The sequence below is a fragment of the Myxocyprinus asiaticus genome, chromosome 41 (genome assembly GCF_019703515.2).
Source record: "Myxocyprinus asiaticus isolate MX2 ecotype Aquarium Trade chromosome 41, UBuf_Myxa_2, whole genome shotgun sequence".
NCBI classification, from domain to species: Eukaryota; Metazoa; Chordata; class Actinopteri; order Cypriniformes; family Catostomidae; genus Myxocyprinus; species Myxocyprinus asiaticus.
In genome coordinates, this window is record NC_059384.1 from 19,415,832 (window position 1) to 19,438,533 (window position 22,702).

A 22,702-nucleotide genomic window follows, 5' to 3' on the forward strand; every position below is an offset into this window, starting at 1 on the left:
ACCCTTTGCATGGCGTCACCAGGAACCCCGAGCTTTCACGATATTTAAATATTTATCTTAATGTCGGTTATTAAAACAAAGGAGATGGATAGTTATTAAAGTGATTGAGATTTTTATTTTGAAAACAATTCTTACTAAATGCTTTAGTTTTAGCATTATATAAATTTAACATAGTTTGGAAAATCAATAATGCTTTTTTAAAGTAAATCTATAACACACTAGGCTAACATTCCTTTAAATAATTTATTCGAAAACAATAAGAACTGATGTCAGTTTTTTAACATCAATGAAGAGAACTGATGACAAGTATCTTTCACATTATGTTTCCTGCCAAAATGCTAAACTTCAATGATTGTGTCACTGTACTGGTTGGCTATTACAGACATTATAATCACAATTTTAATGACATTAAATACATTAGATTACTCAAATAAAATCCTCGAACTCTTGCAATCCCCGAACTACAATATCGAGCACAAAAATCATATAATACGCAGACTGCGCACCTGACACCGTGGTTTAGTTGGTTAAAGGGCCATGTCTAGTAAACAGGAGATCCTAGATTCGATTCCCAGCGGTGCCTTTTCGTAGAGCAACTCCTTCAGAATTGACACACAAAAAAGTGACAGAGTACTTTTACAAAACAGTGAACTATTATTATTATTTATATACATACAAATATAGTTTTGTATTTAAAATTCTTTTTTTTTTATCATTACATTGAAATAACCAGCCAAAGTTCGGCCACACTTGATTTAATTTATGTTCCTCAAGATAAACAGTACTAATCAACAAAACTTCTGTCCTCCATCTCCCCATCTTCACATACCAACCAGCATTCTGTCCCATTGCAGATTTCCATCAGCCAAACAGTCAGCTCACAAACACTGTTACAATACGCCCTCTGGTGGCAATTTTTTATGTTGAACCAACAGATATTTGTCTAGAAATAAACATTTGGATATTATGCAAACGTTTTCTAATTCCACTGAATTATGCATGGAGTTATATTACCGTATAGTAGGTAGGAGACGGCATGAAATATTATGAATATTATGAATTAAGTTGATTTAAAAGGTGACCACACTCACAGCATCTAAACAACAACAACAACACTTTCTATTATACATGTAAATTTTTTACATAAAATCATCCATGTTATTTTCATATCCATGTTTGTTTTACAGCAATGCAAACTCTATATTAAGGCTGTTTTGTCCCTAATTAAAAAAATAAAATAAAAAATGCGCACAAAATAATATATATATATATATATTACAGTTAAATAATTAAATAAATACTTACTTTGATTAATAATACATAAATAATTTGATACATTTTTGACTATTTCTTAGTTCCAGTTCCATATATCAGTGGATTTGTAAGTTGTAACATGAGAGAATCGATGAAGACTAGGTATGAATACTTTTGTAAATATAGGCTTTGTATGTATCTTTTAATATTGAACGCACAGATTAAAAGTTAAAGCATATCTGCACGCCACAAAAAAAAAAAAAAAAAAAAAAAAAAAACATTTACTTTAATCTGCAGGTATTTGCCAAATCATGATGAACAAACACAGCAGCGATCATGTTATACCACCCTTTATATGGTGGGCGTTGCTTAAAGGGACAAACACAGTGAATTCTGCAGACTGTGTGTTCAGTAGGAATCACATTTAACGGAGCTTTTCCTCAAAGCGAAATAAATCTTCAGCGATTAGGGTAAGTGCATATCAAAATGCAGAACACAGAAATATGGAAGCTAGAATACGTTAATGCGTTGTGAGTTAATTCAAGCTTGGCATGAAATGTTACTTTTTTCTAACGTTTGTCCTGAGCAGGCTACGTTACATAATCGAGTCACGTGATCGTCATCCACCTATTCCCTTTGAGTGACTGTCAAGAGTGTGAAACATTCCAGTTAGTAAAAATCCCAAATGCATGTTTTGTTGAACAGATGGCAAATGAAGCAAAACCCTGCCCATGTGATATTGGGGATCAGTTTGAATATGGGGGTCTTGGGGAGGAAGTGCAAATTGAACATATTAAAGCCTATGTGGTGAAGCCTGCAACATCAAAAAAGGCTATTATTATCATTCAAGACATTTATGGATGGCAGCTTCCAAACACCAGATACATGGCTGACATGCTCTCCAAAAACGGATACATGTAAATATGTTTTCATATTGTTAAATGTATTGAGGTTAGGTTTTCCCTGTACTGTACTTACCTGGGCTGCATTTCCCAAAAGCATCGTAAGCCTAAGTAGATCGTAGAAACCATTGACGGCATTGGTCTCTACGATCAACTTAAGCTTGCTTTGCTTTTGGGAAATGCAGCCCTGATTATTGTTTTGCGATTGCAGTGCTATATGTCCAGATTTCTTCGTTGGAAAAGAGCCATGGAGCCCATCTTATGACTGGTCGACGTTTCAGCAGTGGCTGGAGGACAAAAAACCTACCAACATCAAAAAGTAAAAGTTTAAACAAACAAATGTTCTTATCACATGCATTTGACTATATCTTAAAGGGACAGTTCACCCAAAAATGATAATTCTCTCATAATTTATTCACCACCATGCCATCCCAGATGTGTATGACTTTCTTCTGCTGAACACAAATGAAGAATTTTATAATAATATTTCAACTCTGTTGGTCCACACAGTGCAAGTGAATGTGTACCAAAATTTGGAAGCTCCAAAAATAAAAAAGTCAGCAAAAAAGTAATCCTTACAACTCAAGTGGATAAGTCCATATCTTCAGAAGCGATATGATAGGTGTGGGTGAGAAACAGATCAATTTTTAAAGTCCTTTTTTACTATAAATTAGTAAAATGTATTACTAAGGCAGTCCTCCCTCCCCAGTAGGTGGCAATATGCACAAAAATGCAAATGGCCAAAAACTAAAAAAGAAAAATGTGAAAGTGGAGATTTATAGTAAAAAATAACTTAAATATTGAGTTACTGTTTCTCACCCACACCTATCATATAGTTTCTGAAGATATGGACTTAACCACTTGAGTTGTAAGGATTACTTTATTGCTGCCTTTGTTATTTTTGGAGCTTCAAAGTTCTGGCCACCATTCACTTGCATTGAATGAACCAACAGAGCTGAGAAATTCTTAAAATCTTCATATGTATTCAGCAGAAGAAAGAAAGTCACACATCTGGAATGGCATGAGTGTGAGTAAATGATGAGAGAATTTTAATTTTTGGGTGAACTCTCCCTTTAAAAGGAAAGACTTAACAGTCTTGTAATTTCACTAGGGAAGTGGATGTCGTATTGAAGTACCTGAAGGAGCAGTGTGGTGCAATGGAGATAGGTGTTGTGGGATTCTGCTGGGGTGGTGTGGCGACACACTATATTGCTCTCGAGTATCAAGAAATCAAAGCTGGCGTCTCTGTCTATGGTAACGTACATCTTGTATCATGCTGATCTGCCAACTGGCAGAAGAAAGCTGCTGTCTGTAATCCTAGTTATATATGAAATCTTTTTACCCAGGTATTGTTAGAGAGAGGGAAGACAGGTTTGATCTCAAAAGTCCAACCCTCTTTATCTTTGCGGAAAACGATGCAGTCATTCCACTAGACCAGGTAAGCTTGGCTGGATGGATTTTGCGGTAGGAGTCCTATTATTGGATTTCAAATTCAATATCTGTTCCTTACTTCAATTTCAGCCTTACCTATTCAGTTGAGAATTTGCTTAAACAGATACAGTGCCTCCAGAAAATATTCACCACAATTCCACTATGATTTGCACCAAACAGAGAGCTTTGATTTCAGGCCCATGGTCTCAAGTACAATCAGATCACTTTTTTTGTTTGTTTCAGGTCTTGTTAAATGATATTTGAAAGATTGTAGTTGGCCTCTTTGTCACTTCTTATACATTGCCTACTGAAAATCATCATACCCCTTTGTCACTTTTTTTTTTGTCTAACAGCCTGAAATCAAAACCCATTAAAAAAAAAAAGATCCAGCTTTGTTTACATATTTTGCCTTACAACATTCAAGAAACAAATAAATGGCAACAATTCCAAACATTTATGAAAGATGAAAAACTAGAATAACAGGGTTTTAAAGTGATAATATCCTGGATTTAATACTTTGTAGAGCTACCTTTTATTTTAATGACAGTCATCAGTCTGTATGGAAATGCCTCTATTAGCTTCATGCAGCTAGATTGGGGAATATTTGCCCATTCTAACCTAGTATAATTGTTCAAGTTCAGTCAGAGCAGTGATGGACTAATCTCTTCAAGTCCATCCAAAGTTTTTTTTTTAATTGGATTTAGGACAGTGCTCTGACTTGGGGACTCAAGGACTTTGAACTTTCTGTCCTTAAGCTACTGCGTTGTTTTTTTGGCGGTGTGTTTAGGGTCATTGTCATGCGGTAAGGTGAACCACCTGCCCATCTTCAGTTGTCAAGCAGAGAGCGGCAGACTTTCCTCAAGTATTTGGATGTACATGGCAGCATCCATTTTCCCTTCAATCCTGACCAATTGGCCAGTCCCCGCTGAAGAGAAACACCCCCACAACATAATGCTACCACCACCATGCATCACAGTAGATATGGTATGTTCTGCTGTGTTTGTTTTTTTCCCAAATATAGCGCTTGGTGTTCAGTCCAAAAAGTTTAATTTTTGTCTCAGCTGATCATATACGATTCTGAGACAAAAAATTGAACTTTTTGGACTTAACTCCTCTTTTCAAACCCTGTTATTGTAGTATTTAATCTTTAATACGTTTCAGGAACTGTTGACACTTTTTTTTTTCCATTACTTGAATGTTATAAGGCAAAATTTGTAAATAAAGCTGGAATTTTTTTTTTTTTTTTTTAAATGCATTTTGATTTCAGGCTGTAGGACAAAAAGGAAAAAATAAAATAAAAAAAAAAAATTCCAAAGGGGCATGATGATTTTCTATAAGCACTTCTTTTTTCAGGTTGCTTAGTTTAGTTAGATGGCCTGAACATATTTGTACCTTGTTTATGGATTCTTATTGTGTTCTTAATGCTTTTAACCAAGGTGACTGTGCTAGAGACAAGACTTAAAGAAAAGTGCACTGCTGACTTCCAAGTGAAAATCTTCCCTAATCAGACACATGGGTTTGTCCATCGCAAAAGAGAAGACATCAACCCAGATGATAAACCCTACATCGAAGAAGCCAGGATAGACATGATCAACTGGCTGAATAAATATATGTAAGCTGTAATGAGTTAAATGATTCCCTGTGAAAAGATTTCAGATGAAGAAGTCACAATCTCAAATGCCTTGATAAACAAAAAAAGAATCTTTGTCAATATGAAATTATTTGAAAAGCAGAAGTTTTGCCCTCTAAAATCTAGAGGACATTCACATGAAGAAAGTTGTACAGTTCTGTATTCTTGGAAAACAGCATTTTTTTTAACATTAATTTATCTAATAATACTCTGAAAAATTGACAACCAATAGACACTCAAATCTCAAAACAACATTTTAATGTTCACTTCAGTACTACATTGCAGAACAACTGTATCAAATGATAAATAACAGTACTAAGGTTCCGACATTCCTTTAGAAGTGCTCGAGACCATTTATTTCAACACAGCTACACAATGCTCAGTCTTCAGACTCGCCAGGGCCTCTGATGTCGTCAATCTTCAGAATCATCTTGACTACTTGAGTGGCCAAAGAAATCTGCTGTTTCTTTCCAATGAGGGTTTCAATCACATGTTGTTGCTTCATGTCTGCAAAGATTTAAGTCAAATTTAATGGCAGGTCTACCTTAACAGCTTTTCCTTTCAAATTTACCATTATACTTTAATGTACTAATAGCAAGCATTCATAATCCTGCCCTTTTTTAATTGTTGTTTTGCTACTTTGATTCAAATACTGTCAAATAAAGAAGTTCATACCATTTGTTGATAACTGTAGGCAATCAATTCCAAGTGCAGAGTTGCTTTCTTTGACTTGTCGGGCTCTGACCTCTGTCATTGTTTGAATGGGGTTGAAACCACTGTTTTCTGCAAGTGCCATAGGGATAACCTCCATAGCATCAGCAAAAGCTCTCATGGCATACTGTTCCAAAGAGGGGCACTGGAATGAAAACAGAGTTTCAAATATAGGCTTAGGGAAAACATCGTGTACTTCAAAATCAAAGACTGCAGTCCACAGTTGATCCCAAAAGTAATGTACCTTATCAGCTGCCTGGTTGACTGCAAGAGCACAGGAAATCTCTGAGGCACCACCACCGTACACAATGCGGTTATCCCTTATGAGGTTGCGGATGACACACAAAGCATCATGAAGAGCTCTTTTAGCCTCTTCGATAATCTAAATGAATTAGACAAAAAGAAAAGAAATTAGTGACTGACACAATTACAAAAATGAAGTAGAAAAAAAAAAAAAAAAAGTTGTAATGACTACATCCTTTTATTCCAGCAACAAAATTCTTTACCATTTTGTTTCCCCCACGGATGAAGATGGTCACGGCTCGGGAGTTTTTGCATTCCTCAATAACCAGCATTCTGTCTTTAGTGGTCCCAAAGCAGATTTCCTTCACAAGCCCAGCAGTGCCCAACTTTTCTGGCGTCAGCTCACAGAATCTGGGTACAATACGGCCTCCGGTAGCAATGGCAATGAGCTGGAGAGGTTTGAACAAAACCCATCTCATAATTTGTTCACATCTTTAACAGACATTGGTGAAGTGGAAAACTATCATTGCAACCAATGAAGAATGTAAAATGGAGTTAGTTGTGGATTTGTTTTAACATACCTCAATCTCAGGTCCACCGACCCAGCGGATTGCAGGAAGTTCATTCTGCAGGAGCAAGTGATTGGCCTCATCATCAAATCCCCACTGGCAAATGGCAAGATTTGCCCCGTTCTCCTTGACCTTTAAGAAAGGTGTTGTAAAAAATTGAGAATGAATGAAACAAAAAAAAATAATCAGATTAATATTTATGAGAATCATGTCAAATTGAGGATGCAAATTCATGCATTTAGTTTTGCAGTCCAAGTCCTTTATTAAAATCCCCCTCAATATTCAAAAGTATTCAAATTGCAGCTCTAAATAACAATTTGCCAAAGAGGGCTGTCATACCATTGCAACTGCAGAAAATATAATTGCTAATGAGACTATTTTGAAGGTGAAGTTGCAAGTTTGTCGTTTTCAGTGATGTAGCATGAAAAGTAGCAGCCTACTTAAAAACAAGGAGACTTGTAAGGCTTCTTGAAGGCATTAACGACTCACTGGGTTTGCGTCAATATAAAAACCCAAATGCAATTAAATCATGTTTTACACTATACTTTTATGGGACTGTCAATGATCACAAGTACTGCCTGTTTGAACACAGTCATGATTATATACTAATGAAAGACGTCTATTCTATTCTATAAAGATGTTCTGCTCCAGGCCCATTATTGGTCATGGCTGCTAATCTAGAAATTAAATAGCGCTACAATAATATATCCCCAATATATTATATATGTCAATGCACTCAACTGATACAGAGTACACAGTGTAAGGAGAGGGAAGACCCAATCATGAACATAAAAACAAACAAAAAAACATTAATTTGAGCCAAATATAGCTGTTCAGCCATGACGTCAACCCCAGAAGCCTAATTTCACCATGGGTTCCCTCTGAATTTTCCTATGGGTTTTTTCAACTTATGAGTAAAATAAGGTCTGTGGTAAACATTACTTGATGACGTGGACATTTTGTTCTACAATATAAATTACACAATCATAACTCAAACGTGAATTTTGAAGCCCCCATATGTTTTTAAAAAAATTACGCAATTCATTATGGCTTAAATTCACTTTGAGGCATGAAAGTGTGTATTTTATGTTGTAGAACAAAATATCCACGTATCGTCAAGTAATGTTAACCACAGACCTTATTTTACTCATAAGTTGAAAAAACCCATAGGAAAATCCAGAGGGAGCCCATGGCAATTTAGCCTTCTGGGTTTTTGGACTACAACCTGAACAGCTCTAGGGGTGCAAAAAGTACACTATAACAAAATGTGTATATTTAGTCCTTGTAAAAATCTACTTTTATACAAACAGGCTTTAGACATGTCCATTTTCAGAGGTCTTTAAAAAAAACACAAAAAACAACAACAATGTATTAAAAAAAAGCATTTGGTAGTGCAATGAATAATATCTACTCTGAATGACACTATAAAAAGTACCTAAATACTGCATAAACATTCACTAATTAGGAGGCAGTCATTATACTACAAACCTGTCTAATCATTTCCTCAAACTTCTCCTTTTCATACTTCTGCAGAGCTTTGTAGTCCTCCACTGAGGTTACGTCCAACTTATGCTTGGTTTTGGGCTTGGGTGGCTCAAATGGGCAGGTGAGGATGGCAATTTTTGTGTTTCTCAGTACCTGCGGAAACGCATGCATTCCATTCCTATTATTAAAACGTATAATCATGTTTTTCCAAGTACAATAGGGCTGCAACTAACGATTATTTTGATAATCGATTATTAGAACAATTATTCGACTATTCGGCGATTATTGCAAAGATAAATCATTAGCTCGTAACCGATTATTCAGCTTGTGCCCCAACTTAAAATGTTGTATAAAATGTGCTTACGAACAATAAAGAGGACAAAATCATCTTTTAAAAATTCCTCTAAATGACATTCACTGAATTAAAGGGAAAAAATACTTTTAAGTTTTTATTCAGTAAAGAAATTCACTGCAAAAAATCCTGTTGTTAAAGTGTTTTTGTCTTGTTTTCCATTTAAAATTGTCTAAAAATCCTTAAGATACATTTACTTGAGAAGCAACATAAGATATTTAGACTTGCTTTAAGAGAATGTATCTTAAATATAAGTGTATTTTGTATATAAGTGTATTTTTCACTTCATACTTACAGATATTTAAGAAAATGTACGTTGTTTTAAAGGAGTTTTAGATATTTATACTGGAAAACAAGCCAAAACAAAAACAAATCAAAAACGTATTTTGTTGCAGTGTATAATGGGGTGAAGACTACCCTCTCTCACCTTTCTGTTCACTTCAATCCATCTTTAACCCACAAAAAAAAAAAAAAAAAAATCTTATTAAAGCTACGTATTGCCAATTTTCTTCACGATAAGAAATGCACAGTGACATATATATTATGATTCAATAAGTTGTGAGCCATCACATTATAATCTAGCTGCATTAAAAGTGTGCACTTGAGGGATAAGTGTCCCCCCCAACAGTGTGCGCATCAGTCGGGTGCAGTTTCAATCTCTCCCCCTCAGATCGGGACATTCGTGCAATTCAAGAGGCGCTGACTGCAGTATCAGATTTTGCAGTTTTTACATTATCTGCTTCCGTATTATTTGAACTTTAATAAAGCTATAACGCATTAAATATAACTGCATTAAAGATGTAACACTAGGGTGTTTCCTTTAAAGATGCTCGACACGCAAGTTTTCCTTCAGCAGAGCGGCAGCTCCAGCACAACAAGAGTGCTTCTGTATTTACTTATTTTGTATTTTTGCATTATAATTCCCTCAGCAATCTACATCACCTGAAGCTGTTTGGAAAGTTTAGAGTGCATCTGGACTGTGAGCTGTGTTTTCTTCCTCTCCTCAGTCAGGTGCGAGCTACAGTGCTTCTCTCACGTGTCATCATTAAAGTTTAATGTGATCTCATGTTGTTAAATGAGATCAAATGACTATTCGACAACAGAAATTTGTGTCAATTTTTTTATTGTCGATGTTGTTGATAAAATCGACTAATTGTTTCAGCCCTAATGTACAACAATTTCACAGAGAATAATATTAAAAACAAACCTTGGGCATCTGAGGGTGGCTGAATTCTTTGTCCACAATGACACCTTTGATGAGCTGAGTGTCCTCGAGTTTACCACCAACCTTTCCTTCCACTTTGATAAGCTCAAAGTCAACATCCTTCCTCTCCATATCTGCCACTGTCAGGATGGCATTGACAGCAATCTCTGCCATCTGTCTGTGGCAGCGGTTGATCCTAATAAGCGGAAAAAGAAAAGGAATAAATTTGATGCTTATATTCACAATAATAAACCTTTCTAAACACCAGTGACACAAAAGACACTCACACTTTAGATCCAAGTGTGGTCATGGCTGTCTGAATGAGGGGTTCTGTGTTCTTGGCATCCACTGGGAAACTATCTCCAATCTTGTCGAGATGTTCAATGGCAATCCTTGCAGCCTGGTCATAACCATCTGCAATCCTGATGGGGTGAATACCTCTGTCCAACAGCTGTTCGGCCTGCTCAAGCAGAGCTCCTGCCAAGACTACAGGGACATGCATACAAATATTATGTAGGGCTGCACCTAACGATTTTTTTTTTTTTTAATCGATTAATCTAACGATTATTTTTCCGATTAGTCGATTAATCTAATGACTAATTTGCAGATTCTAAAGATTTTTTATAATTATTACTTGATTAATATAACAATTAATTAACCCAAAATAAATAAAAAAATGGTCTCATTAATATTTCACTATTTTATTAAATTATCTTCTCTTAAACAAAAACATATGTACAAGAAACAAAATGTGCACTGCATGGCATTATTCTGCAACAGAACTGGTAATCTCCATTTTACAGTCCAACATAAAATGCCTCCAAAATAAAAGAACTTGTTCAATTCAAATAAAAGGAAAGTACAATCTACATTTAGCAATCCAACAACAAAATAAATGAAACAAAATGTAAAATTCAAGTCACTTTCAGGAGGAAAGAGGATTTTGGTCTTCCAAAAAGAGGACACTTTTTTTTTTTTTTTTGCGGGGTTGGGGGGTAATAGGGTTTAAAACAGTGTTACTATGAATGCAAACTTTAATACAGTGAAAAATACATTCTATTAGCATAACATAAATACTTATAAAAATTTCCAACATTCTTTTGAATGTCCATGTACTAAAATAAAATATTTGATGCCATGAGTGTACCTTCATTTACTATTATTATTATTTTGAATGGCCATGGAAAATGAAGCAATGTGATAATTTTACCTGGTCGCAAAAAGTAGTCCATTAATTTACCCGATGAACTTTCACCTTTTGCTGACCCTTTATGCTTTGCAGAGCTAATGTGTGCTTCTAAATCACTTGCACCTTTATTAGCAACTGACACATAAGTGCCAGCTTTACATGTCATACATTCTGCTTCCCACGGATCTCGACCTGGATGAAAGCATGGGAATTTTGTGCAAATCTTCTGTAAATTTGCACTTTCGTTTGGGCATTGTTTCCACTCTGTCATTTGCTGCTACTGTCAAGCAACTATTTGATGCCAAACACAACAGCGCTTTGCGCGTTCGCAGAGAGATTGACAGGCAGGAATTTGGCCAATAGTTGCTGCAAGCCTCTTATAATTGACCAATTGGTGTGCGAGAAGGCGGGACTTACAAAGAGGGGTTAAAGCAATGCAAATATGCGCGCACACACAATGATGTATTAGACCAGATGCACATCATAATGCAACTAAAGCTGAATCCTGGACATTTTAGCAAATTTAGAAATCCCTACCGGACGCTTGTTTAAGGTCCAAAAAAAGAGGACGTATGGTCACTCTACGTTAGCAGCTGTGCAGAAATTACTTTTAACTTGTGGGCGATGAGGAAACATTCAGAAAATCAATTTTAAGTGACTACTACTATCAGAAACACATGTTGTAATACTAATATGTCATGCTTGGGTGGGGATGCTTTCGCTTCAAGTGTTCGTTCATGGCGGTTGTTCGTTCATGGTGAATGTACTGCTGTGATAAGCCATTTCCAATTTGCATAGCTTACACAGCACCACATTGTTGTTGGGTCTCTGGCTAAAATACTCCCACGCTTTAGATGATCGTGGGAGAGTTTTTTTTAGCTGCAGCTTGTTCTTCGGGGGAATCCATGCTTAAACCGAGCGCTGCCATTTTAATTACTCCATTGCGAATGCAATCGACGTATTTCTGTAATCGATGACGTCAATGAAACATCCCTGCCCTAATATTATGGCACTAAGCTTCACACATTAAAGGATTAGTACACCCCAAAATGAAAATTCAGTCATTACTCACATCTGTGTTTTTATAACACCATATGACTTTGTTTCTTAACATAAAGGGAGAAATTGTGAAAAATTTTTGTTCTCAGTGAAGTCATACAATGGCAGTTTATGGTGACCACCTCTTCAAGCTTCAGAAGGACACAAAAGTGTAATTCAGAAGTCTAATAAATTACTGTATGTGACTCGTGTCTTGTTCTGAAGAAATATAAGGGAAGGTGAAAAAACGAAATCTGATGTATTATTCAATCATCATTCCTGTCCCAAAGAAACGAAAAATCACAGGACATAATGACTACAGACCTGTCACCCTGACATCTTTGGTCATGAAATCATTTGAGAGACTGGTTATCGAGCAAACAGGTCTGTGGATGATGCAGTCAACATGGGATTGCATCATATCCTGCAACATCTGGACAGACCAGGGACATATGCAAGGACTTTTTTTGTGGACTTCAGTTCGGCTTTCAACACCATCATCCCAGCTATTCTCCAGAATAAATTACACCAACTCTCTGTTCCCATGTCTATCTGTCAGTGGATTACCAGCTTTCTGACGGACAGGCAGCAGCTTGTGAGACAGGGGAAATTCACTTCTAGCACCTGTACAACCAGCACTGGTGCCCCCCAGGGATGTGTGCTCTCCCCACTACTCTTCTCCCTCTACACCAATGACTGCATCGCCAAGGACCTCTCTGTCAAGCTCCTGAAGTTTGCAGAGGACACTACTGTCCTCGGCCTCATCCGAGATGACGATGAGTCAGCATACAGAAGGGAGGTTAAACAGCTGGCTGTCTGGTGCAGTCAAAACAACCTTGAGCTGAACACGCTCAAAATGGTGGAGATGATTGTGGACTTTAGAAGGAACACCCCAACACTGACCCCCCTCACCATTCTAAACAGCACTGTGGCAGCAGTAGAGTCATTCAGGTTCCTGGGCACTACCATCTCACAGGACCTGAAGTGGGAGACCCACATCGACTCCATTGCGAAAAAAGCCCAGCAGAGGTTGTACATCCTTCGCCAGTTGAGGAAGTTCAACCTGCCACAGGCGCTGCTGACACAGTTCTACTCAGCAGTCATTGAGTCTGTCCTCTGCACTTCAGTAACTGTCTGGTTTGGTGCAGCTACAAAATCGGATATCAGAAGACTACAAAGGACAGTTTAGACTGCTGAGAGGATTATTGGTTACCCCTGCCTTCCCTTCAATAACTATACACTTCCAGAGTGAGGAAAAAGTCTGGAAAAATCACTCTGGACCCCACTCACCCTGCCCACTACCTTTTTGAACTGTTGCCTTCTGGCCAACGCTTCAGAGCTCTGAGCACCAGAACCGTCAGGCACAGGAACAGTTTTTTCCCCCAGGCTATCCATCTCATGAACAGTTAAAACTGCCCCACTGAGCAATAATTAATGTGCAATACACAGCTTAGTCTTTTTATATTATCCAACACATCCAACCTCTTCTGCCATTACATTCCCTTGCACTGTATATAACCGATTTGTATTTAGATTTGCACTATGTATGTGTATGTATGTGTTTCTATATATACACTTTTGTCTTTTCAATATTTCTTTATTTTTTATTCAATTTTGTATTATTTTTTTTAAAAGTCTTGTTGCTGTTTTTGTACTGGAAGCTCCTGTCACCAAGACAAATTCCTTGTATGTGTAAGCATACTTCGCAATAAAGCTCATTCTGATTATTTAGTGAAAATCTTCAACGATCGTTTGTATCCTGTGCGCGTACATGAGACAGCCTGCACACGAGCTTACAGCTCCTTGCACGAGAGCAGCTCGCGAGGTTGGGCGTTCAAGCGAATACTCGTTTTGTTTCACTTCAACAGGACCACTGGCGATATTAACAACAGAAAACACAACTTGGTTGCACACAAACCAGAGAACAGAACATACAAATCATGTCTAGAGTTGAGTCAAAAAACAGATGCATTTCAATGACCAGCCTTATTTGTTTGAACCAGAGTCCTCAATCAAACAGAGAGATGGGGCTGAAGGTAGCTAAAGTCACACCGTGTCCTACTCAGATGCCAAACGACACACAATAAAAGTGATCTTTTCCATGTTAATCAGAGTTTTTGTCCTAAGCAGCTGTGATGAGTGATGGGACATTCTGTCGATCACTTGATTTCTGTATTTGGCACTGTGCCGTGAGTCACGTCCCCTATGAACTCTGATCCAAAATCATCCTGATAACATTATATTGAAGCCAGCATCTTACTAGGTGGTTAAAACTATTTGTTTTTGTACACCTACTGACTGTTTTCACAAAGATCTCTTCAGGCAGAGTTCTGTCACACTCACACGTTCAGAATGGAGAAGAGGTGACAGACTTTGCCGCTCCCTCCACCTTTCTTTCCGGTTCTGGGCTTAGAAATGCATCTATTTTTCGACTACAAACTCTTCAGACATGTTTGTAAGTTCTGTTCTGTGGTTTGTGTGCAACTATGTTGTGTTTTCTGTTGTTAATATTGCTGGTGGTCCTGTTGAAGTGAAAAAAAGAGTTTTTGCTTGAACGTCCCACCACGTGCAGGGTGTTTCATGAACGTGCACAGGATACCAACGGTCGTTGAAAATTTGAAATAATACATTAGATTTTGTGTTGTTTCTCGCCAAAACTTATCGTATTCCTTCAGAACAAGACACGAGTCACATACAATAATTTATTAGACTTCTGAATTATACTTTTGTGTCCTTCTGAAGCTTGAAGATGTGGTCACCATAAACTGCCATTGTATGACATCACTGAGAACAACATTTTTTCACAATTTCTCCCTTTGTGTTAAGACAAAGAAAGAAAGTCATATGGTGCTACAACAACACAGGAGTGAGTAAACAATGACTGAATTTTCATTTTTGGGTGAACTATCCCTTTAAGTAAACAACTTGAGTATGTAGAATATATGGGTAAGGTTGAGGGTTAAGGCAGAGTGTAAAACTACTGACCAACAACACCAGTGGTACCATCTCCAATTTCATCATCTTGAGACTTGGAGAGTTCAACCATGAGCTTGGCAATCTGGTGGTCCACATCCATCATGCCGAGAATGGTCGCACCATCGTTGGTCACAGTCACCTCTCCATCCTTATCCACCATCATCTTGTCTAGTCCTATAAAAATAATTTAGAAGTACTAAGAAAACATGCATGGGAATAGACCAAAGACCAAATAATAAAGGACCGACTTTTTGCAGAATTGAAAACTCACCATTTGGGCCCAGTGATGTTTTCAGGGTGTTGGCAACAGCTTTTGCTGCCATAATGTGTGACTGAAATGCACAGAAATTAACAAGTTAACAAAGAGCCCATATAACAGATTCACTAGACACTGATTTTTGAGGAGTGACAAAAAATAAAAAAAATCAGGTGTGTTATAAGCAACAAAAGTTCTTCCTATTTTTGATTTTTTTTCTAACTATGGAAATGTTATAATTACCCATAAAACAAAATAAAATAATAAAATTCAATATCTATTCAAAAATGTATAAAATAATCTCGTTTCTAGTCTCCCTGACTGCATCATGACTCAACGGCTCCGGCGGAAGCACATGGACTATCCGTTAGCAGACATGCGACACATCGCTAATCTTACCAGAAAATTAAATGTGGAATAACCGGAGACATTGTCTCCACGTCAAACTATAAAACCACGTTTTAATAAAAACGCATTTAAATCACAAAACTAATAATGGAGAACGGCAGAGATTAATCACTGTGACGTTACAGGCTTATAGAGCCCGTTAGCACACTTGCTTTTGTACCTTCAGAGCCTCCAAGCCACTCAAGCGAGATTTCTTATCCTGGTCCTTTATGATGATGAACGGCCTTCCATATTCATCGAAGGCGAGAGTCCCCATTGCAGACATTTTTAATCTCGACCGCAGGGAAACGCACAGCTTCGTCAAATTGTTTTAACTTGCACAGATTTATCCTGTAGCTGTGCACCTCGCCGCGGTGCTGCACGGCTAGTTCTGGAAGAATCTTGGGGCGGGACGGACCAAACCAAGTAGAGTAAGTAATAACAGCGAATGCATTTTTTCATCTTATTCGACTCTTATTCGATAGAGTCGTTTTTTAATAATAATTCAAAAGATTTGGATAAGTGAATTGGGAAGGATGGAGTTTGAAAACGCTGAGTTGACGCCAAAGACAGGACTGAGACACCTTTAGTGGTTCATTCCACTATCGCGATGACTTAACTTAGGGGCTGTTCACACAGAACGTAATTTGCGCTAAATAAGATAGACCCAACGCAACGAAAACTACAGACTGTGGCGGTCTCGAGACCCGTTTTTAAAGCTGAAGTTCTTTTTACTTGAACTTTTAACTTTTGAAATTCAAACTGAAAAATAATAACAAATATAAACGTCTGTCTAGCGCGTGTTTAAATAGAGTAACTATTGGAATACAGCGTAGACGGACACAGAAACGGCCCCTCAGTAGCGCGTGTACAGCCGTAGATGTATATTCCATACGGATTGACTAATGCGAGTAGGTTTCTCATTCTCAGTATATGTTTTTATTTATAGATTTGTTATTTTTTGCAGAAGGCCATATGACGCGTATCCCGGTAGTACTTGCTCCTGAAAGCATGCCACCTTGGATTTCAGTATGTTTTACAGCAGAAGCGGGTTTCATTGGCAAAATCACGGTAACGTTTATTTCATTTCATTTAAAACGGCATCAACGTTCGAATTCGAACGTGCTTGAAACAGTTTAGAAATGCAGCTAGACTTGATTTTATAGACTGAATCTATGAATAATCTTTTCAACTTTGACCTAAATAACTTTGATTGATTTTTGAATTTGATTCATCCTGTTTAAAAAATAAACATGTTGGTTATTTAAGACTACATACAGGAACGATTCGTCGTTTAATCTTAATTGCTGTACAATGATCGACTTTGTTGTTCCAGCATTCATAATATGCCGTGTGAAGTGGTAGCTCGGTTCTTGATACTGTACGGATCTCAGCGCGGTCAGGCTCAATCCATAGCTGAAGAGATTTGTGAACAAGCAGCTGAGAATGGACTTACAGCTGACATCAGTTGTCTGAGTAACGTGGAAAAGGTATGTTCATTGCTATATTACTTTTAATGCATATACTTGTAAAACAAACTCAGATTGCAACTTGATGGCTTTGATTTATTGATTTCAATTGAATACATTCCAATGGATATCCAGTACAACGTGCAAAACGAAACTCGCCCAGTTGTTTTTGTGGTTTCCACAACCGGTGATGGTGATCCTCCAGATACAGCTCAGAAGTTTGTGAAGAAGATCAAGAATAAATCTCTGCCGCGTGACCACCTCTCCCATCTGCATTATGCACTCTTAGGTAAGATGCTCTCACAGTTATGTAGATATTAGGTAATGCCAGAGCTCCACCTATGAAAGCAATTTCCCATACTTTTATTTATGCAGCTTTGGGAGACACAAACTATGCAAATTTCTGCAACTGTGGAAAGACTATTGACAGCCGTCTGCAGCAACTTGGTGCAAAACATTTTTATGCAACTGGGCATGCGGATGATGGAACTGGGTGAGCAGCAATCAATTTTTACTGTGACGTGTGTTGATCTCATTAGGAAATTACAAATCATGGAGGAGCGACAACTGTCTATATTCTGATTTATTGTCTTGTCAAACTCTGCTGCTGTTTTCTCTCCAGACTTGAAGTAGTGGTGGATCCTTGGATTGAAGGCCTCTGGGAAGCTCTGAAGAAGATATTGGCCAGTATGTCGACTGTAGATCAGCAGGCTGCTACCAGCAGTGACTGTACTCAGGACAGTTTTCCAAAACATGACTCCACCCAGGAAAGGAACATGTCAGATCTAGCGGTCGATCTTCATCTTTTAAAGCTTAGTGAAGTGGAAAAAGAAAAGGCAGCTAGGTCTGACAGCAGTGATGCAGAAACTCAGTCTACCACTTTGGCTGCTTCTCTGAAGCATTCTGTACCACCATTGTCACAGTCTGTTCTTAATGTTCCTGCACTGCCACCTACATATTTGGAGGTCCTTTTGGAGCAGGTGTCAACTGAAGGGGTACGCTCTTTCTGGACAATCAACAGAATCTATAGAGTAAAGAAGTCAAACCTATATACAGTAGGCATTGATCATGAAACACAAGCAGTTTGATTTGTGTGTAAATTGTCTGTAAACTTCTCTCATCATTTACTTACCCTCATGCATCCCAGATGTGACTTTTTTCTTCTGCAGAACACAAACAAAGATTTTTAGAAGAATACTTCATCTCTGTAGGACCATACAATGCAAGTGAATGGGTACCAACATTTGGAAGGCCCAAAAATCACATAAAGGCAGCATAAAAGTAATCCATAAGACTTCAGTGGGTAAATCCATGTCTTCAGAAATGATATGAAAGGTGTGGGTGAGAAACAGATCCATATTTAAGACCTTTTTTACTGTAAATTCTCCTCCCTTCCCAGTAGGTGGTGATATGCACCAAAAAATGCGAATCACCAAAAAACAAAACAAAAGAAGTGAAAGTGGATACTGATATAAAAAAACGGGCTTAAATATTGATCTGTTTCTCACCCATATCTATAATATTGCTTCTGAAGATATGTATTTAACCACTGAAGTTATATGGATTACTTTTATGCTGCCTTTATGTGCTTTTGGAGCTTCAAAGTTCTGGCCACCATTCACTTGCATTGTGTGGACCAACAGAGCTGAGAAATTCTTCCAAAAATCTTCATTTGTGTTCAGCAGAAGAAAAAAAAAGTCATACACATCTGGGATGGCATGAGTGTGAGTAAATGATGAGAGAATTTCCATTTTTGGGTGAACTATCCCTTTAAATTGTTGCAGTGGGTCCAACGAGGCAGTAAGTAAGATTGAATTCATGAATGATTTACAGAGAAATTTGTTCTGCTTAAAGTCCAGTATCTCCTCTGTTCAATAAATTTTGTTGTATATCTGTCTGTAGTTCTGCTAATTAAAGTATTCTGTTTATAGGAAACAGTCCCTGCTGATAAAGAAGGATATTGTGAAGTGCCTGTTTCAAAAGCAGTTCAGTTAACTCGAGGTGATGTGGTGAAAACTGCCATCTTACTGGAGCTCGATATCTCAGTAAGTCCATATTCAATTTAACTGCAGGGATGCAAAACCATTGCAAATTTTCCAAAGAATCATTCAAGCATTTGAAGCATTGTGGATCCGTCAAATATGCATGTTTATTTGTTCCCCTAAGCCAGAAAAAAAATCCATGTTGTGTTCTTGGTGTGTAGGAGTTATAGTGATTTTGTCTCTGTAGGATCAGGACATGGCTTATCAGCCTGGGGACTCCTTTGATGTTCTCTGCCCAAATAGAGAAAATGAAGTTGAAGAGCTGCTTGTGAGACTAGGGCTGCAAATGCAAAAGAATAATGCTGTTCAGCTCCTCCTACTTAAAAACACCAGTAAGAAAGGTATTAAAACCATTAACGACACAATCACTGACATTAGAAACAAAACTTTTCTTCTTTAAGGTGCTGTAAGCGAAAATGTTTTTTTTTCTTCTCTTCATGGAAAGGTATGCAATTTTTTTTTTACTACTCCCTGAAAGATATTAATGAAATAAGTGTCCTAATATAACTCACCGGTCTCTGTGACAGCTCTAGACTCTGTAAACAGCAAACAAAAATGTGTCCGCGAGCCGTGGACAATGACGCTTTCTGCCTGTCAATCGTTTTGCATGTTCTCATAGTATTGTAGTTGCAGTGCATTATTGAGGCATAATGCCATTTTTATGCCATATTGCTCATAACAGTTGTCAGTTGAGGGCGCTATTTTGCTGTTGTTGCTTTTGACAACTGTTTCTGCTCATCTCGGTTTCAATAAAGCTCATTTGGTATCTTTGGAGTGTGGGGTTTTGGAAAAAGGGGCGTGGCTAATCCAGCGGCTCAGCTTGATGGCTAAAATTGCTTACAGCACTTTTAAAGGTTCACTAAGTATGTTTCCACTTGTTAAAGTTTGACCACTAAGGAAATGATTAATACTTTTGACAATTATGTTTAAAATAATGTTCAATCACATGAGATCAAGACTCCAGTCATATCAGTGGCCTAAAAAAGGCTAGATAGGTGTCAGAATAAAGTAAAAGTCCATTGTCATGTTAGCCAGCAAAACCTAATAAAATAAATACTACATGTATATCTGTCAGAATTAATGTTTTAACGCATGCAATTAATTAAAGTTTAACGCTTAATTTTTTTCTTAATTGCAATTAACAAATTTACCGTCAATGCATCGTAAATCAGCATAAACACTTGTTGGGAGGGCAGAACCTTTGTAATGTGTCTGCCTGGAGTCATTACACTGACGTACACTTTACGACACACACACCAGAGTCCTTCTACCAAGGGGAACCTACAAGCTTAGCATAAAAGTGTAGCGCGGCAGTACTGTCGTAATGCGCTAGTTGACCATTACACGCTCTCCTATGTCAGAGGTTGTTAATCTCAGTAAGTAAAAGAATGTCTGCGCATACACACACAACAGCGCTTCTGTGATAAAAAGATGGAGAAAGGAGCTCTTAATGCTATTTGCTGTACAAAACAAGCCCAAATGGGACTTCAGACTTTTTTGGTATTTTGACCAGTTGCCATTTTCTGCAAATAAATGCTCTAAATGACAATATTTTCATTTGGAATTTGGGAGAAATGTTGTCAGTACTTTATAAAATAAAACAGAAACATTCATTTTACTCAAACACATACCTATAAAAAGTACATCCAGAGAAACTGATCATTTTGCTGTGGTCTTTCCAGAGCTGTGTGTGTGTGTATATGTGTTTGTGTGTATGTATGTATGTATATATACACACACTTACCAGCCACTGTATTAGGTACACCTGTTCATCTACACATTCATGCGATTATCTAATCAGCCAATTGTGTGGCAGCAGTGTAATTTATAAAATCATGCAGATATGGATCAGGAGCTTCAGTTAATTTTCACATAAACTATAAGAATGGGGAAAAAACATGATCTCAGTGACTTTGACTATGGCATGATTGATGGTGCCAGACGGGCTGGTTTGAGTATTTCTGTAACCGCTGATCTCCTGGGATTTTCACGCACAACAGTCTCTAGAGTTTACACAGAATGGTGCCAAAAACAAAAAACACCCAGTGAGCGGCAGTTCCGTGGACGGAAATGCATTGTTGATGAGAGAGGCCTACAGAGAATGGCCAGACTGGTTCAAACTGACAGAAAGGCTATAGTAACTCAAGTAATCACTCTGTACAATTGTAGTGAGCAGAACAGCATCTCAAAATGCATGTCGAACCTTGAGGCGGATGGGATACAGCACCAGAAGACCATGTTGGGTTCCACTTCTGTCAGCCAAGAACAGAAAGTTGAGGCTGCAGTGGGCTTACCATCTGCATGTCGCAGCAGAAATTGAGATTTATCAGACCAGGTGATGTTTTTACAATTGTCTGTCGTCCAGTTTTGGTGAGCCTGTGCCCTCTGCTGCCTCAGTTTCCTGTTCTAAGCTGACAGTAGTGGTAGCCGGAGGGGTCTTCTGCTGCTGTAGCCCATCCACCTCAATGTTCGACATGTTGCGTGTTCAGAAATGCTTTTCTGCATGGCACTGTGGTAACGTGTTTATTTGGGTTACTGTCACCTTCCTGTCAGCTTGGACAGTCTGGCCATTCTCCTCTGACCTCTGTCATGAACAAGCTGTTTCCATCTGTTTTTTAACTAATTAATTGCACAGTTTTCTGTGATTTTAATTGCGAATAATCATGGTACATCATCATACATTAAAACAAACATTAAAATAAAAAAGAATGTGCAAGATATTGGTTAAAAATGTTTTCTGCGCTCAAGTAAGATTGATAGAGAAAAAGAAAATGTTGCAATGTTGCAGCAAAAAACAAACAAACAAAAATGATTTTTTATTTTATTTTATTCTTTGCAGCAGCAAAAGTTCCACTTCACATCCCACAGAACACTTCTTTGCAGTTTATTCTCACCTGGTGTTTGGAGATAAGGAGTGTTCCAAAAAAGGTAATTCTGTGTTATTAACTTTATTTCACTTTATAGTTGCTGTGCCGTTGAATTTAGTGCTGAAAAAAAAAAAAACTTTGATTTAGCACTAGCGTTTATACGCAACAGTGCTTTTGATGTGCTGGTTGGCATGATTTATTTTGCTTTCAGGGGACTGTAGTCACACATTCCTTGATAGACCGTGTATGCTGTTGTCTTGTGCTTGCAGGCGTTTGTGCGGTCGTTGGCAAACTGCACTCAGAACAGTTCAGAGAAAAGAAGACTTCTGGAGCTCTGTAGCAAAGAAGGCTCAGCAGACTACAACTGCTTTGTTAGGAATGCCAATGTGTGTGTGCTGGATCTCCTCCGGGCCTTTCCTTCCTGCCTACCTCCTCTCAGCCTCCTTTTTGGTCAGTAAACCCTCACGATCTGCTTAAAATGTACTGCAATTTAACATTTTGCTTAACATCAGACATATTTTCATATGTAATTTGCACAGCATGCATTGTTCCCACAAAGTATTTGGGCACTTAAACCACAAATTAAGTAACAAAATATCAAAGCAAATGTCATTTATTTCATAGAAAGATTGTACAAGCACTTAATTTGTTTGCAGAAGCCACTCTATTTGATATTTTGTTATATATTGCAGTGACA

At 37.7% G+C, this 22,702-nt stretch overlaps 3 protein-coding genes across 5 annotated transcripts in view; 2 read left to right on the top strand and 1 right to left on the bottom strand.

Moving 5' to 3' along the window:
- The first annotated feature begins 1,613 nt into the window (after window positions 1-1,613).
- On the top strand, window positions 1,614-5,306 carry LOC127432110 (carboxymethylenebutenolidase homolog). The gene is made up of 6 exons (XM_051682924.1): window positions 1,614-1,724; window positions 1,960-2,171; window positions 2,368-2,475; window positions 3,268-3,410; window positions 3,503-3,594; window positions 5,024-5,306. The coding sequence occupies exons 2-6, from the start codon at window positions 1,960-1,962 to the stop codon at window positions 5,201-5,203; spliced, it is 735 nt and encodes a 244-aa protein (XP_051538884.1). The 5' UTR covers window positions 1,614-1,724; the 3' UTR covers window positions 5,204-5,306.
- Window positions 5,307-5,458: 152 nt separating this feature from the next.
- Window positions 5,459-15,950, bottom strand: LOC127432106 (T-complex protein 1 subunit epsilon). The gene is made up of 11 exons (XM_051682919.1): window positions 15,809-15,950; window positions 15,256-15,316; window positions 14,994-15,158; window positions 10,069-10,267; window positions 9,785-9,977; window positions 8,229-8,378; window positions 6,753-6,872; window positions 6,435-6,620; window positions 6,173-6,310; window positions 5,893-6,073; window positions 5,459-5,724 (listed from the first exon to the last, which is right to left on the bottom strand). The coding sequence occupies exons 1-11, from the start codon at window positions 15,911-15,913 to the stop codon at window positions 5,597-5,599; spliced, it is 1,626 nt and encodes a 541-aa protein (XP_051538879.1). The 5' UTR covers window positions 15,914-15,950; the 3' UTR covers window positions 5,459-5,596.
- LOC127432104 (methionine synthase reductase-like) overlaps window positions 15,933-22,702 on the top strand; it is a 29,037-nt gene continuing 22,267 nt past the window's right edge. The window contains exons 1-10 of one of the 3 annotated variants that reach the window (XM_051682913.1): window positions 15,933-16,058; window positions 16,595-16,698; window positions 16,964-17,117; window positions 17,232-17,385; window positions 17,472-17,589; window positions 17,719-18,091; window positions 19,028-19,141; window positions 19,326-19,479; window positions 21,978-22,066; window positions 22,275-22,455. In XM_051682913.1, the coding sequence (XP_051538873.1) occupies window positions 16,974-17,117; window positions 17,232-17,385; window positions 17,472-17,589; window positions 17,719-18,091; window positions 19,028-19,141; window positions 19,326-19,479; window positions 21,978-22,066; window positions 22,275-22,455 (1,327 nt within the window). In that variant the 5' untranslated portion in view covers window positions 15,933-16,058; window positions 16,595-16,698; window positions 16,964-16,973. Of the gene's footprint in view, window positions 16,059-16,284; window positions 16,699-16,963; window positions 17,118-17,231; window positions 17,386-17,471; window positions 17,590-17,718; window positions 18,092-19,027; window positions 19,142-19,325; window positions 19,480-21,977; window positions 22,067-22,274; window positions 22,456-22,702 lie in introns of those variants that run through there. The other 2 variants (XM_051682915.1, XM_051682914.1) reach the window with 2 other exon arrangements.